The sequence below is a fragment of the Antechinus flavipes genome, chromosome 2, assembly GCF_016432865.1.
Source record: "Antechinus flavipes isolate AdamAnt ecotype Samford, QLD, Australia chromosome 2, AdamAnt_v2, whole genome shotgun sequence".
NCBI lineage: Eukaryota > Metazoa > Chordata > Mammalia > Dasyuromorphia > Dasyuridae > Antechinus > Antechinus flavipes.
This window is the reverse complement of record NC_067399.1, coordinates 265,229,316-265,246,112: the sequence shown is the minus strand read 5'-3', so window position 1 is coordinate 265,246,112 and position 16,797 is coordinate 265,229,316. Positions and strand designations below refer to the sequence as shown.

At 35.1% G+C, this 16,797-nt stretch overlaps 1 protein-coding gene across 2 annotated transcripts in view; it reads right to left on the bottom strand.

The window, feature by feature from the left end:
- LOC127549190 (formin-like) overlaps positions 1-16,797 on the bottom strand; it is a 344,725-nt gene that overhangs the window by 209,119 nt on the left and 118,809 nt on the right. For both annotated transcript variants that reach the window (XM_051977020.1, XM_051977021.1), the window contains 2 exons: positions 12,103-12,875; positions 3,515-3,665 (listed from right to left, as the gene is read on the bottom strand). In XM_051977020.1, the coding sequence (XP_051832980.1) occupies positions 3,515-3,665; positions 12,103-12,875 (924 nt within the window). The remainder of the gene's footprint in view (positions 1-3,514; positions 3,666-12,102; positions 12,876-16,797) is intronic.

Genomic DNA, 16,797 nt, shown 5'->3' with positions numbered 1-16,797 from the left:
ATAAGTGAGGGCCAAGAGCTTTTAGCTTGGGGGTTTTACCTTGAAAGTTTTCAAAATTGTTGTATTTCATTTGTTCACCAAACATTAATGAGCTTTATAGCTACACAATATTGCATTGGATAGGTAAACCCTGTGGGGATACTAAAATAGAAAACCTAAAAGAAACAAATAGAGAAAGTGAGCATTTATCATATCTTCCCACAGGCTTTCAGGGAAGTATCAGATAGTATCTAGGTTAACTTTTTCATTTTACCCAAGAGGGAAATTAGGCTCAGATAAATGATATGATTTAAGATCACAGCTAAAGAGAAAGTTAAGCATAGGGAAAATTTATGGAAGAAAGAGGTGAAGAATTCATGGAGGATGAGAAGGCTTAGACAGATTGCTATCTTAGTCAATAAAGCACTATTTTGATCTATACCCACATCTCACACAAGGAAGATTTTCCATAATATTTAAGAACTAATAAGTGTGTTTTTGGAGTATAAGTGTGGTTTTAGAGTATAGACAAAGAAAACTTCCTAAAGAAAGAGAGTATTGATCCTTGCTTTGTTGTGAAAAAACATTACCTCAATAGGCAAGAAATATCTTTTAAACTATCTCAAATAGAAAACATACATAAGACCCAGGAAGATATTTATATTGCATATTATATATTATATTGCATATTTTCAAATCATGCTCCTTAATGGGAAAATTAGAATTTTTTGATGAAAGAAAAATGCTCAAGTATAATTACATCATAGGCCCTGGATGAATCTACACAAAAGGGATTTATATCTCCATATTTATAAATATGGAAGACCAGAGTTCCAATCCAATCTGAGATGCTTTTTAACCTCTGTTTGCCTTAATCCACTGAAGAAGGAAATGGCAAACCACTACTTTATCTCTGACCAAAAAACTTCTATGGACAGTATTGGCATGCTAATGCCAAGGATCAGACAAGCCTGAGCAATAGCAAAAGCATGTCATATGACAGATAGCATTCATGTTTTAGTTTAAGGTTTGCACAATACTTTACACGTATTATTTGATACAACAAGCTTGGAGGAAGATGCCGTTGCTAACTGTTTTATAGATGAGGAAAGGGAGGGAAAGGTTCAGTGACTGGCTCAGGGTGACACAGCTGGTAGTGTCTGAGGCAGGAAGATTTCGATTCAGTTGGGTCCTAGACCAGTCTCTCAGACTCCAATGAATGATTTAAGGGCAAATGATGATCTAGGATGATGATAATATAATGATCATCACAACGTTGTTTTGCAATTGTATACTCTTTTAAGCATTTTCCTATGTATTACTTCACCAATCCTCTGAATTCTGTTATGATGGAAAGTGAAATAGGCAGAAAAAATAGGACAACTATTTATATAATCAGAACAACACTATAAAAAAAAAGATTTAAGAAATTTCACCAGTGAAATGACGAACTTCTACCTCAGAAGATTAAGTGATGAAGCTTGTTATCTACCTTCTGAAAGAGACAAAATGGTCTTAAAGAGCAGAATAAGATATGCATTTTCAGACATGGCCAACGTGTGAATTTAGTTTGCTTGATTAAAAAAAAATACATATATATATATATATATATATATATATATTATATATATATATATATATATAATATATATATATATACTATATATATATATATATATAGTAAGGATTCTGTTCCTCCCCCCCCCCTTTTTTTTTGTTTTTCCAAGATGAAGAAGGGTCAGAACTGAGGCAAGAGTGTCAAGAGAAAGGGAAAAGGGAAGGGAAGCAAAGGGAAGAGAAAGAAAGGAAGGAAGGAAGGAAGGAAGAACAAAGGAAAACAAACTTGCTGGGATAGGGAGTACCTAACTCTCTTATTTTACCCACAAGGGAAAGCAGACTTAGAGAAATTATATATGTATAAGTGAGTAGTAAGTGTGAGTGCATGTGTGTGTGTGTGTGTGTGTATAAAAATCATTGAAACACATTATATATACATATATTTTAATGCTCAGAAGTGAAGGAAATAGATAAGCAGGACATTTTTGAAAGTAACATGTTGAAGTTATATAATTAGAAGGAAAAGCAATTTGAGTATAATAGAAATTCATTGTTTCATGTACAATTTTCATCTGCTCTACTTTGTTAGTGGTAATTTTTTAAGTTCAGAATAAAAAAAAATACAATCATGGAAAACAAGAGAGGAAATGAATGAAAATCAACTTTAGATCAGTGGGTCACACTTTGATTTCTAGGAAAATTTTGGGATGATTCATGAATAAGATAGTGAATAAAGCTGTGTTTATAAAGAGTTAGTACAACTCTACCAAGCACAGGTTTTGATGCCAAATTAAATTTTGTTTTTCTGGACAGTCAGATCAGGTGAATATTGTAGGTCTATTTTACCTAGATTTTAGCAGAACATTTGATAAAGTATCTGATATTAATCTTCTGGAAAGTTTGGAAAGAAAGGGGCAAGATGGTTTTTGGAACTGGTTCTACATCAAGTTGGTAAGAGGTCTTCTATGAATCCCCTGGGTTCTGTACTTGACCCAGCTTGGTTTTTTAAAAGTATATATCCAGAACTTAGATAAAAGTCTAAATGACATACTCATCAAATTGTCAGAAGAATATGTGTGTGTGTGTGTGTGTGGGCGCGCTGAAGGGGGAGAGTAGCAGTGGTAGAAAAAACAAGCACAACAAATTCAGCTCTCTTCAAACATTTGAAAAGCTGTCTTGTGAAAATGGGATTAAACATCTTATGTTTGATCCTAGGGGCAGAACCAACTAGGAAAAACAGGGGCAAGCTTCAGAAAGGTAAATTGAGATTTTAGTTCAGGGGGAAAAAAAATCCTAACAACTTCAACTATCCCAAAATCATGTAGGGGATCTTTGGAGGTAGTAGGCGGAGGTAGTAGGCTATTTCTCCTTAAAGGTTTTCAATTAGAGTTTGAAAAAAAAAAATTCTATAATTGCTCTCCAGTATGGGCTGGAATAGGTGACAGCTAAGGCTCCTTCCATTTCTGAAGTGCTCTGAAATGGACAAATTAGCTATTTATTATTATTACAGATGAAGAAACTAAAGTCTAGATAGTACAGGTGAATTATTTAAAATCACATGGGAAATAGAAAAATTGAATCCACATCCCTTGATTCTTAGTCCTCAGTTTCTTTTACTTAAATCATGTGGGCTTTTATCAAATTTCTTAAAGAAAGCTAGCAAAATGGAACTAAAATTCCTACAAGAGTAATAACAATATATTTAACATTCAATCTTTTTGTTAATAGAAAATATACCATTACTTAGGAGAAAGGAAGGGAAAACAGGAGGAAAGGAGAGAAAGGGAAAGGGAGAAGGAATGGGAGAAGAGAATACTATTTTCTCCAGGTTTGTTCTTATTAAATTTAAATGCATTTTTGAAGAACTAAAGAAAATTTTTTCTAATATTATCTGAAAAGAGAAGTAAGCAAATCAGCATATAATGAATTCTCATATATGAGGACAGATACAATGACTATTATTATAATTACTCAGTACCTTTTTGACTTTGGTTTTCTTCTCATAGGATTCTGACAAAGGCTTTTTCTTTTGTTGAATGGTATCCTTGGAGAATAAATACTCAAATTCACTGGGGTCTTGTATATCAGGTTCTTCTAAAGAATCCCATAGAGTTGGAGTAGTACTATGGCTTTAAAAAAAAAAAAAAAAAGCAAGTGAAGTAGCAAATTGAAATCAATGAAATTATGAAACAATGAGATCTTTTTCTAATTTTTTTTTAAACAAATAACATTTTTGGGGACATATTTTTTACATTCCAACAGGCTGGCTTAGGGAGAAGGTCAAAAGATCTAACAGAACACTGGGTAGATAATAAAGCAAATATACATTCTTAAAAGTTGGATGCCTTTTGAAAGCAGTCAAAGTGATGGATTTGGCAAAGTTCATTTTAAAAAATGACTAAGGATTCTGTCATCAGATTGGTGAGGTTAAATGAGCAAACCTTCCTTCTCTGCATTTCTATGGAGATTTGCAACCTACCACTACAAAATTTAAGAAAAATAAAAAAATAAAAACAAAGATTTTGCTCAAAAGACTGGTTACAAGTCCAGCAATTTCATTTGGATTTTATATAATAACAACAGCAAGTATTTATAGAATGTTTTATGGTTTAGAAAGTACTTTATCTTATCTTTCCTCACAACCTTGTAAAGTGGATGTAAATTTATCATTCCTACTTTACAGATAAGGAAAACTGAAGCAGTCATTTAAGTGGCTTGCCTCAGACCTTCTTGTGCTCTATCAGTAGCCACTGCTGTCTACAGGTTGCCAATTAAAGCTTCAAATAAATATCTCTCAGGAACATTCAACAGCTATTGCTTCACAAATTAAACAAAGTATTTCAATCATCAGACTGCTGTTTTCCAACACTGAGCCAAACCCAATAGTAAGAAGACAGGATTCAAGTATATGAAGGACAACCTTCCAAAACTATTCAACCAAATGCTGTGCTTTTGCCCAGGGGAATCTGGGTGGCACAGTGTATAAAAACTCATCTTCCTGAGTCAAATTGGCCTCTGGCAGGTCACACACCCTGTTTGCCTCAGTTTCCCCATCTGTAAAATGAGCAGGAGAAGAAAATGATAAACCACACCAGTTCTTTGCCAAAAAACAAAAAACAAAACAAAAACAAAAACAAACAAACAAAAAAATCAGACATGACTGAACAACAATGCTTATGCCCAGTGGGAAGAAGTAGGGAAAAATATGTAGAAAGAATGGTCATCTTTATATTAATGGTGATTAGCTAGGATTTATGTCACAATGGCAACATGTGCAAAGCACTTTAAACTCGTTAATTCATTTGATCTTTAAAACATGAGGAAGATGAGGAAATTAAGGCTAAAAAAAGTATGATGTACTTTTGTACATATAGCTGATGTAGCATATGAAGCAATATGTGATCTTAGGTGTGTCTGATACTAAGCCTAGCATCTTATCTACTATGCCACCTAATCACTCAATACTAGCTCAATAGAGGGCAGTTAGGAGCCCTATAGAGTACCAGGTCAGAAGTCAGGGAGGTGATACTTCCCAAGTTCAAATCGGGCCTCAGACATTTAATAAATGAGTGATCCTGGGCTAGTCACTTTGGGATGGTACAGCCCTTAAGAATAACCCCAAAGCTACTTGACATTGGGAATGGTATAGTTTAGAAGGATGTATTTCTTCCTTTAGGCTACTTTGCCTTAATTTACTTTCTATGGTCAGGAGGCTGAGCCCAAAAGACTGCTAGCTGTCGGAGCCAGTGATAAGATGGTTTCTGGAACTAATGAGGCACAGAACAAGACTGGGTGCCTGCCACTTGATCTAGTGCTGTTCAAGCCTAACAAACATACCTCCACAAGGTCCACCCATCCCTTTAACTATGGGCACTGAACCTATACACAAAGTTAGAACCAACAACTCCTCAACTCTCTTTCTAAGCCACAAAATTAGCATAGCAGTGAAATGAAGTGCCTGGTTTTTCTTACTTTTTCCTATATATTTACCTTCTTCCTCCTGACTCTAAAACTTCTTTTGGAATTTAGCCTGCTTTAATTGGCATTACAATTATAATAAATTTTGCCCCTTGACTTGGAGATGGATTTGAACCTGCAAATTCTTTGGGGACACCTTGTTAATACTGGTCTAAAAATCCAAAATTTTGGAGGTCCCCCCTGAAGTCCAATAACTTCACCCTGTTTGTCTCAGTTCCTCACCTGTAAAATAAGCTAGAGAAAGAAATGACAAATCATTCCAGTATTTTTGTCAAGAAATCGCCAAATGGGGTCAAGAAGAATTGAATATGACTGAAATGCCTGAACAACAGCTCCATGGAAGGGGAAAACATCCTAACTTGGAGTTGTCTAAAAGTGGGCTGCTTAGAGAGATGTCACTTGTAAAGGTCTCTGTGGAAGTATTTCTTATTCAGCCGTGAACTGGATTAGAGGAATTCTTTATTTAGAAAACAGAAAATATTATATCTATGGAAAAATCCATAGAATATCTACCATAAGGTCATATGAACCCATCAAACTGAAGAATGAGGCAGAGGGCTGTGCTATATTTGTACTCATAGAAGACTTGCTTCTAATATATACCAGCTATATGAACCTGACGCAGATCACCAGCTTTCTGAAGCTCAATTCCCTCCTCTGTAAAGTGAGGATAATATCAGTATTTCTAAGAATTATTGTGAGGATACAATGAGATAATACATATGAGTGCTTTATAAACCTTAAAGTAGTATATAAAGATAAGTTACTATTGTTTTAATAAAAAATGGGACAAATCATACATTATTACAACTGTTGCTGAAAGTAGTCATTTAAAAAAAAGTTTGCTTTATTAACTGTAAATATTTAGAAAGCAAATCAGGTGGGTTGAGAGAGGATTTCTCTACTGCTCAAAAATGGGTATCATTTAGGATCACAGTTTTAGAATTGGAGAGGATATGAATATCCATTTAGTCCAACTTTCTCATTTTAAAACAAGGAAACCATGGAATGGAGAGATTAAATGACTTGCCTAAGATCACAAAAGTACTAAGTAGCAGAGCCAAGATTCAAAACCAAGCCTTTTAACTCCAAGAACAACCAAAATAAGAAAAAGAGTAGAATGTGAATGTAGATGCAAAAATGTACGTGTGTCTTTGTATAATTATATACATACTGCTATTTAGGGTATCAGTTATCAAAGAATATATCCATATTTAGTTTTTAGTACAATGTGGTTGCTTACTAATTATTAAACATTTCACTCTTTCAAAGAGTCCATCTAAGATAAAATACAAATGACATAAAACCATAATTTATTTGGCTTAATTGGGGAGGGTGGGATTTTAGCAGGGAGAAGAAAGTCCAGTGGGACCATATCTAAATCATAAAATAGCCAGAGGAGGGAGAAAGTGACCATGTTTAATATACTTTATAGTTTATTCAGAGAGATATGTCCCCCACTCCCTACCCCAGACCTCATACATTCTGGCTCAGTGCCTGAAACTATTACTGAGTCAGCCCCTCCTGATGCCTCTGGTTGGGACTTGTAAATATATTCATATGCTGTTCGTTTTTCTCCAAACTGAAGTAGTAGATTTCTTTTGAACTAATGAGAGTTTTATTATTAAATTGTTTCCCCTTTCAAAATGGTACAATACATAAGGAGGAAAAAATGCAGATAACAATCATCTCTGGCCTGTATTTAACCCAGATTGGGTAGCAGAAGCAGAGTCTGTCTCTCCCAGTGGTGTTGTTACAAGGCTCTAATATTACCCACTGATAATGAAAGCAGGTGGGAGAGAATGTGGAAAAAGACTGGTTAGACACACAAGGGAATGGAAACAAGTACTATCTGAGAACTGCATTATATGGCTCTGAGATGTAATCTTTTAGCACTTAGTGCTTCTCCACTTGGATATGAGAATGCCAAATAAATGAAAATCACTCAAAATAAGTGTGCTGGAAAGTTATTTCCTAGGAGCCTTCACTTTGACTTTAGGTGGGACTGCCAGGAGAACTAATGTTTTGGGTGTGGCTATTTCAGGATCATAGGCGTATTTGTTTCAACATTTAACTGAAAGGTTAAAAACTCTAGTTTCCATTCTTTACTAATGGTGGACTTTTAATCTCCAAACACTATGTGGGATATGCTAAGACGAAGCTATTCACCTGCTTAGTTATATTTAAGACATTTCCCATTTCAATTCCTTTATATTTTCCTTCTGCTGTAATCCAGAAGTCCCTATGATTGTGTCGGGTATTATATAGTTTGCCGTATACCATGATATGAACAAAAACAACATACACTGAATACTGACTGTCATTCAATAATGTCTTTCCCTAATGCTGGCTATAACTCAACAAGTTTTAGCTTGAAAATATGAGCAAGATAATGTGGCAGTGGATACTTTAGTGGATCTGGGATTTTGATCAGTGTGGTTACTTCTATTACCAAAACAGATCAAGACCTTTGCATTCCCATCCTGTTAAATTCTTGTTCATTCTTTCCCATAAATTCTCATGGTAGCAGACTAACACTAGTTTAATTTGCAAAAAATCTATGAAAGAGGAAGACCACGAGAAGTATCACCTCACAAATGTGGCAATTATATGATGAAATATGGTGACCTCTTCAACCTTAACATTATGTCCATCTCCTATAATCAGGCTCAAGTTCTGTTAACAAATGTAGATAGAGAACAGATGGTAGTCAAAGAACAGAACTGGCAAATACTGGAAGAAGGAAGTTATGGAGAGACTAAACTAGCCTCAATCTCATTGGAAGTAAAGAAGTAATCTTTTAAAATCTATGTGAAAATTGGTATGAATGCTAATACTCAAGTCAACTAAGGTAATTAAGTAGCAAAGTAGATAGAATACTACTAGCCCTGGAATCCAAATGATCAGAATTCAAAGACTTACCCAAGCACTACCTATGTGACTCTAGCCAGGGGTCTTCAAACTACAGCCCACGGGCCAGATGCAAACAGCTGAGGACTTTTCCCTCTCACCCAGGGCTATGAAGTTTCTTTATTTAAAGGCCCCCAAAAATAAAGTTTTTGTTTTTACTATAGTCCAGCCCTTCAACAGTCTGAGGGACAGTGAACTGGCCCCCTATTTAAAAAGTTTGAGGTCCCCTGCTCTAGGCAAATCACTTAACCTGTCTGCCTTTATTTCCTTATTTGTAAACTGGGGGTAATAGCAGCACTGATCTCCAAAGGTTATCGTGCAGATAAGATGTGAAAATATTTCTAAAACTTTGCACATCTCAAAGTGCTATATGAATAATGGAAATTATTGTTACCTACTGCATAACTAAATTATTATTGTTATTAATTGTTAAGTTATTAAATATTATCATTCATACAATACACACAAAAAAAGATGTTTGTTTAGACCCATAAAGTAGCACTTCTTTGAAAGGATAATAGTAATAAAAACAACTGATAAGACTTACAAAATACTTTATAAGTACTATCTCATTTAATCTTCATTACAATTTTATGAGAAAACTATAAGCAGCCTAAAATTTAGAGATGGGAATCTGAATGCCAAAGAAAGGCTAAATGAATCACATGTAATTACATAACTAGTTAAGAAGCAAAAGTACAATTTGAATACAAGTTTTGCTTGACTCTCAAACTAGTGATTTTTCCACCATATCATTCTGCCTTTCCTAAAGGGGACAATAGACATAGTTTTAAGAATTTTACAATCAACTAACTTTAAAAATCATCTGGTCTTGCAGGATGATTTCAGAAAGGCCTGGAGAGACTTACATGAACTGATGCTGAGTGAAATGAGCAGGACCAGGAGATCATTAACAACAATACTACATGATGATCAATTCTTTTTTTTTTTTAATTATAACTTTTTATTGACAGTACATATTCATGGGTAATTTTTACAACATTGTCCCTTGCACTCACTTCTGTTCCATCTTTTCCCTACCCTCCCTCACCCCCTCCCCTAGATGGCAGGCAGTTTTATACATGTTAAAACATGTTAAAGTATATACAATATATGTGTGCGTATCCATACAATTCTCTTGTTGCACAAGAAAAATTGGATTCTGAAGGTAAAAATAAGTTGGGAAGAAAAACAAAAATGCAAGTAGTCCACAATGAATGATATCCTGGTTTAAAACTAGCTTCAGAGTAAATCTTGATCTTTGATAGAGGTCATTTTCTCATTGGAAGTTCCATATACTAATGAAATCATAAGAAGAGTTCCAACTTGTTCTTTTAAAAAAATTTTTAAAATTTATTTTATTAAAACTCTTAATTGACAGAACATATGCATGGGTAATTTTTTACATTATCCTTTACACTTGCTTCTGTTCTGACTTTTTCCTTCCCTCCCTCCACCCCCTCCCCTAGATGGCAGGCAGTCTTATACATGTTAAATATGTTATAGTATATCCTAGATACAATATATGTGTGCAGAACCGAATAGTTCTCTTGTTGCACAAGAAGAATTGGATTCAGAAAGTAAAAATAACCCGGGAAGAAAAACAAAAATGCAAGTAGTCCACATTCATTTCCCAGGGTTCCTTCTCTGGGTGTAGCTGATTCTGTCCATCATTGATCAATTGGAAGTGAATTAGATCTTCTCTTTGTCGAAGAGATCCACTTCCATCAGAATACATCCTCATACGGTATTATTGTTGAAGTGTATAATGATCTCCTGGTTCTGCTTATTTCATTCAGCATCAGTTCATGTAAATCTCTCCAAGCCTCTCTATATTCATCCTGCTGGTTATTTCTTAACAGAACAATAATATTCCACAACATTCATATACTACAGTTTACCCAACCATTCTCCAATTGATGGGCATCCATTCATTTTCCAGTTTCTTGCCACTACAAAGAGGGCTGCCACAAACATTTTGGAACATACAGGTCCCTTTCCCTTCTTCAATCTCTCTTTGGGATATATGCCCAGTAGAAACATTGCTGGATCAAAAGGTATGCACAGTTTGATAACTTTTTGAGTATAGTTCCAAATTGTTCTCCAGAATGGTTGGATCCATTCCTAACTCCACCAATAATGCATCAGTGTCCCAGTTTTCCCGTATCCCCTTCAACATTTGTCATTATCTTTTCCTGTCATCTTAGCCAATCTGACAGGTATGTAGAGGTATTTCAGAGTTGTCTTAATTTGCATTTTTCTGATCAATAGTGATTTGGAACGCCCTTTTATATGAATAGAAATAGTTTCAATTTCATCATCTGAAAATTGCCCGTTCATATCCTTTGACCACTTATATAATAATCAATTCTGATGGACATGGCTCTCTTCAACAATGAGATGAACCAAATCAATAATGAAGAGAACCCAGCGAAAGAACTATGGGAAATAAGTGTGAACCACAATATAGCATTTCCGAAATTCCCTCTGTTTTTGTCCACTTACATTTTTTATTTCCTTCTTGGGTTATTTTTACCTTATTTCTAATTTTTACCTTATTTTTCTGATTTTTCTTGTGCAGAAAAATAACTGTATGGCTATGTATACATATATTGTATTTAACATATACTTTAATATATTTAACATGCATTGGTCTGCCTGCCATCTAGGGGAGGGAGTGGGAGGAAGGAGAGGAAAAGTTGGAACAGAAGGTTTTGCAAGGGTCAGTGATGAAAAATTACCCATACATTTATCTTGTAAATAAAAAGCTATAATAAAAAAAATTAACTGAAAAAAAAAATCATCTGGTCTTTCCTTATTCATCCTGGATTTTCTCATAACCCTTTGGCCCAGAATTTAAATTTATTTGCATCTGCTATAAGAGAAAAAAGAAGAAAGAAGAGAGTGAAGGGAAAGGGAAAGAAGGGGAATAAAGGGAAGGGGAGAGGAGGAGAGGCAAAAAGCATTTATTAGGTATCTACTATGTGTAAGGCACTGTGCTAAGCATGTTATATTATCTTACCTGGTCCTTACAATAATCCTGGGAGGTAGGTGCTTCTTTTACAATTGAGGAAGCTGAGATAAACTCTGGATAGGGCAAAAGACCTATCCAGAATCACACAATTAATATCAGATTGGATTTGAATTTAGGCCATCTTGACTCAAGGCCCAATGCCTTTTTCATTTTACCACATATTATTCTAGTTGAATATATGTATTTGTGAGTTTTCCAACACAATGGAACCCACTACCTTTTTAAAATCTTTTTCAAAAGATATCATAAAAATCCATAGTATCTACTGCAGAATTAGTCTTCTTACTTTCTCTCCTAGTCCACAGTGACACACCCAGTCCAGTCTCTAAAAATGATCTATTAAGCTGGCAGGAAGGGGTGTGCCTGCTCAAAAATCATTGCTTGGCTCACCATCATCAAAGATTTCGTAAAGAAAAGACCAGTCAAGGTCTGCCAAATAGCAGCCAAATTCAACTGACATTCCTTCCAAAAGTATCCCATCATCACCAAGATACACACACACAGAACTTAGGAATCACGCAGTGGTAAATGTTACACTATACAAACAAGATATATAGGGCTAAGAGGAATAAGATTAATGGGAGCTCTTGGGAATTTTACAAGCAGATGTTAAATTTTAGAAGACATGTTAGAGTTTTCCTTACCTTCCACCGCTTATTTGTATCCTTGTCCAGTACAGAGGCTTCATGGGACAGCTGGGTTCAATGGCAGGCTTTCGAGGAATCTGACTGAAGGATGTGTTGCCTCCAAAGAAGGGAGGAGGAGGTGGTGGTGGTCCGATTCCTGGAGGCGCAGGAGGAGGTGGGGGTGGTAACCCAGTGCAGGGAAGAGCTGGTGGAACAGGAAGGGGTGGAGGAGGAGGGGGAAGGGGACTCCCAGCACTTAGAGGTAATGGAGGAGGAGGAGGGGGTGGTGGTGGAGGAGGAAGTGATAGAGGTCCAATACTTGATTGCAATGACAATAGTGGAGGCCCAAGTCCTGGTGGAAGGGGAGGAGGTGGAGGGATCACTGTTGGCAGTGGAGGAGCAGGAGGGGGAGATAATTTTTGTTGACCAGATGAGCTATTTTCTGAAGACTGGAGGCTTGAAGAGATATCTTTGTTGTCATTTGGAGGAGATATGTGATTTAGAGAGGAGATATTCAGTTTTTTGGGTACGATTTGGTTACTTTTAATAGTTTTGCTTTCATCTTCACTGGGTTTTAAAAATGTCTCTCTATCAGTCTGTATGTAGACATTTCGGAAGGTCTTTGGTGGATAATCATCTTCTGTAGAAATGCAAGCATCTCTTGTCTTTTCACATCCTCCACTCAACCGGTGTTCTAACTCACACTTGAGATTTTCAATGGTTTCTTCTAGTCTTGCCGTTATTACAGCGTGCTCTCCCCTAATATGAAAGACTCTCAGTTCAAACTGGGCCTGAGGATAAGAATAAACAAAAAAAAAGAGTTCAATAAAATGAAGATCTGACATATTAATTAAAAGACTTAGTACTATTCCAGTGTCAAAATAGCATATGCTATATGAATATAAGAGGCAAAGAAGTGATCATGCAATAATCTAAATGGGTATATACAGTTCACTTTATGAAATTTCCAGAAACTTAAAATAGTTGGAAAAGAAGAGTGATTTCAGTTAACTTGAATTCACGGGGGGAAATTACTAAATGACATTTTTAGGCTACTGTGGCAGTCAAAAAGATAGAGAAAAATTGGTTTACAAAATTCTTGATGCTTTTTCTGTTAATAGGTTAACCTTTAAATCAGGGATTCTTAGCCCAGGGCCTATGATCTTTCTTAAAAATATTTGGATGACTGCATTTTAGTATAATTGATTTCCTTTGCAATGCATTTTATTTTATTTACTTAAAAATTTGAGATGGGGTTTAAAAATCTTTGGATTGCCAGAGGGGTCCATGAAATAAACAAATAAAAAACTGAGAAACCCAGCTTTAAATCATCAGTATTTTGTCTTATGTTCATTCAAAATGAAACAAGAATTCCAAATTAATCAGTTTAAGATCAAGATGAATTGAAACTATTCTAGTTCTACAGTTTGCTTTGTCTCAATTACAGAGGTTTTTCAATCAAATAATCTACTTCTGTTCTACACATCAAACTTTTCCTAATCCTCCCAGATGCAAGTATCCTTGTTTTAAATTTTAGACCACATCCTCTCTATTTAAAGATTATGGAATGGGAAGCAGTGGGTTTCCCATTTTTGGAAATCTTCAAGTAGAGTCAAATTTACAGATCTGTCAGAGATTCATTCAGATATACGTTAGATTAGATGATTTCTTAAGTCTCATATAAATAAAATTGTTATTCTATGGACTTTTTCTCAAAGTAGCACAGTGACTAAAGAGCTGGACCTGGAGAGAGGAAAATGTGAATTCAAATCTGGATTACTTGTGTAATCTTAGGAAAATCATTTAATCTCCATTTATCTCAGTTTCCTTAACTGCAAAATGAAGATAATAATAGCATCTATGTCATAGGATTAAATTGAGATATTTGTAAAGTACTTATTAAAATGCCTGGCATATAGTAGGCACTTCATTTTTTACTTCCTTCCTTCTTTCCTGGTATTTTCAAATCATCTAAAATATTCCTATTCTAAACTGAATGAAAGTTTCTGGAAGAAATCCTGAAATCATACTGTTTCTACTTAATTTCTTCCTCATTGCTGTATGATTATTGACTATGTCATTTTTCTGATGTCATTAGTCCTTTTCAAGAATGAAGGCCAAACAACAATCTAAGAGTAACAGTAGCTGCCCCATTGGGGACTCAACTGACCAGTTCCAGTTGGGCAATGCTGTTCGCTCCCTTCCTCTCTCTCTTTTTTACCCTTCTTCCTCTCTCCTTTTTCTCCTTCCTTTCTCCTCTCCCTCATATCTTTCCTAATTCTTACTTTTCTCCTCCACACAGGGAATTACACACTTACATGTGGATGTTCTATCTAACCTAAAGAAGATACATTTTTGGAAACAGAACTCCACTAAATCAGGCTTTGATAAAGTCTAAACTACTTGGCTTTGCCTTGAACCCAAATCACTCTGGTTCTCCCAGATTAAGTCCTAGCCCAAGCCTTCATTAAATCATGGTTTGGATTTTGAGGGCTCAGAGTAAGTGTAAATAGCAACTGTTACTGTTCTGGCCAGAAACACTGAGGGTCTTCCCCTCCCACCTCCTAGATAGATTTTTTTTTTTGAGTAGGTAAAAAAGGCCCTTTATTGGACCTCATTTATTACTTAACCTTAGTAACTGAATGGGTGTTGTCTCAGACAAACTGAGACCTGGGAATAACCTTAGCTTAAAAGGCCTAGGTCTCCTCACTGGCCCAGAAACTTTCATATGTTTTATTTTTCTGGCCTGAAAAGAAGAATATAGACAAGGAAATCAAGGACTTATGAGGAGTGCAGGACATCTTTGATCTCCTTTACTAATTAGCAAATAAGGCCATCTATTAAACCCTTTAATTATGAGTTCAGTCTGATCCCTTCCATAATCTTGCTCCAATCATACTCTCTCATGCATCTTAAATGTCTTCTACTCTATGGGAATTTGCTCTAATCTATTTAAAAAAAAAAAAAAAAAAAAAAAAAAGCTCAGATATCCTTTATCTCAGGAGAGGGGAGATGGATCCTTTCCCTTTATTCTGTGTTTTCTTTAAGTATTTTTCTGTTCCTTATTTCTTGCCAAGCTTTAGGAAAGTCTCACTACCTTCAATTCCTTGATACCCTGATGACCTCTCAATCTCTTATCATCTGGTTTACCTTCACTCTCAAATAATTTTCCCTAAGGTCAAACTTTCTCAGTAAATCTATTTGTCTTTTTTTTTTTTTTCTTTCTTACTTATATGATTTAATCTATTTGATCCTGAACTTTCCTTTTCTTTCCAACCCCCACTTTTTTTTTTTTTAAACTTAATTCCTCTATCTAATTTCTTGCTGGGAATGCAATGTCCTTTGGCTCATCCATTGCTCCATTCTTGGAATACTCCTTTTGCATGTATTAATTTCCCTGTTTTCAGTAACTCAGGGTTACCTTTCCCCTTTCATGAACTGAAGGTGAGATCTTCTATCTCTTATTTTTTCCTCCCTTTCATAAAGCCTATCCCTCTCCCTCAATTGAAAGTGATCTCTCCCATATCTTATTTTTCTTTGATTTTGCCTAGATTTATCCTTTGTACTTATTTTGCTCTCTTTTGAATTGCAGATATTTCTCTTCAAGGCTTAAACAATACGTACATATATTAGATTGTAAATTCTCAAGAAAAAGAACAATACTATATCTCTAATAACAATTCACTTACATAGTTCATTTCTCTACAATAACTTGTGTCAGTAGTGCAAGTATGATGAGCTTCATTTAAAAGATGGAAAAACAAAAATTTGGAGAAGCTCTTTACCAAAGGTCATGAAGCTAGGAAAAGAGTCAAGGCTTAAATATGAACTCGGTATTTCTTGATTTCTAGTTCAAGAGCTTTCTCTCACAACACTGAACTATTAATTTTTGTGTTTGTTTTTAATTCCCTTTACTTAGCACATCTTGAACACAATATATGTTTAAATGAATGCTAAACTGAATAAAACTAAAACATTTTGATCTGGATATAATGATGATGATGAGATGGATGTGAAACCAATGATATTTAAGATAGGTTTTCCTGGAAGCAGAATGAGACCTTACCTCAGAGTAAGGGAAACTTGGGTTCAAGTTCTATTTCTGACACATACTGGCTATGAAACCATGGGACAAATCACAATGTTGCTCAAGACAAATCTCTTAAGTAATAGCTGATATCCATTGCCTTGGGGGAAGCAAAAGATAATAACAAGAATAATAACTACTAACATTTATGTAGCATTTTAAGATACGCAAAGTGCTTTACAAATATTATCTCATTTAATCTTCACCAAGAAATAGGTACTATTATTTTCTCTATTTTACAGATGAAGAAACTAAGGTAAATAGTAAGTAAGTGACTTGTCCAGGACCACATAGTTAATGTCTGAGGTCAAATCTAATTCCAGGTCTTTCTGAACCTAAAATGGGTTCTCTATCTACTGGGATACCATACTGCTTCTGTATTAGGAATTCCCCAAACCAATCACCTCACAGATTCAGACCTACCTAACACATCAAATTCTGGAAATTGTAACTAGGATAAACTCAAGTGGAGGAAACTTATAATTACTACATTTTTGTATATTTTTTTTACTCCTATAAAATATAAGTTCCTTGAGGTAAGGGATTATTTTTGTTTTCTTTGTGTCTATTCCAAGCACTTAGTACAATACATTGCATATGGCAGGTGCTCAATGCTTATTAAATTG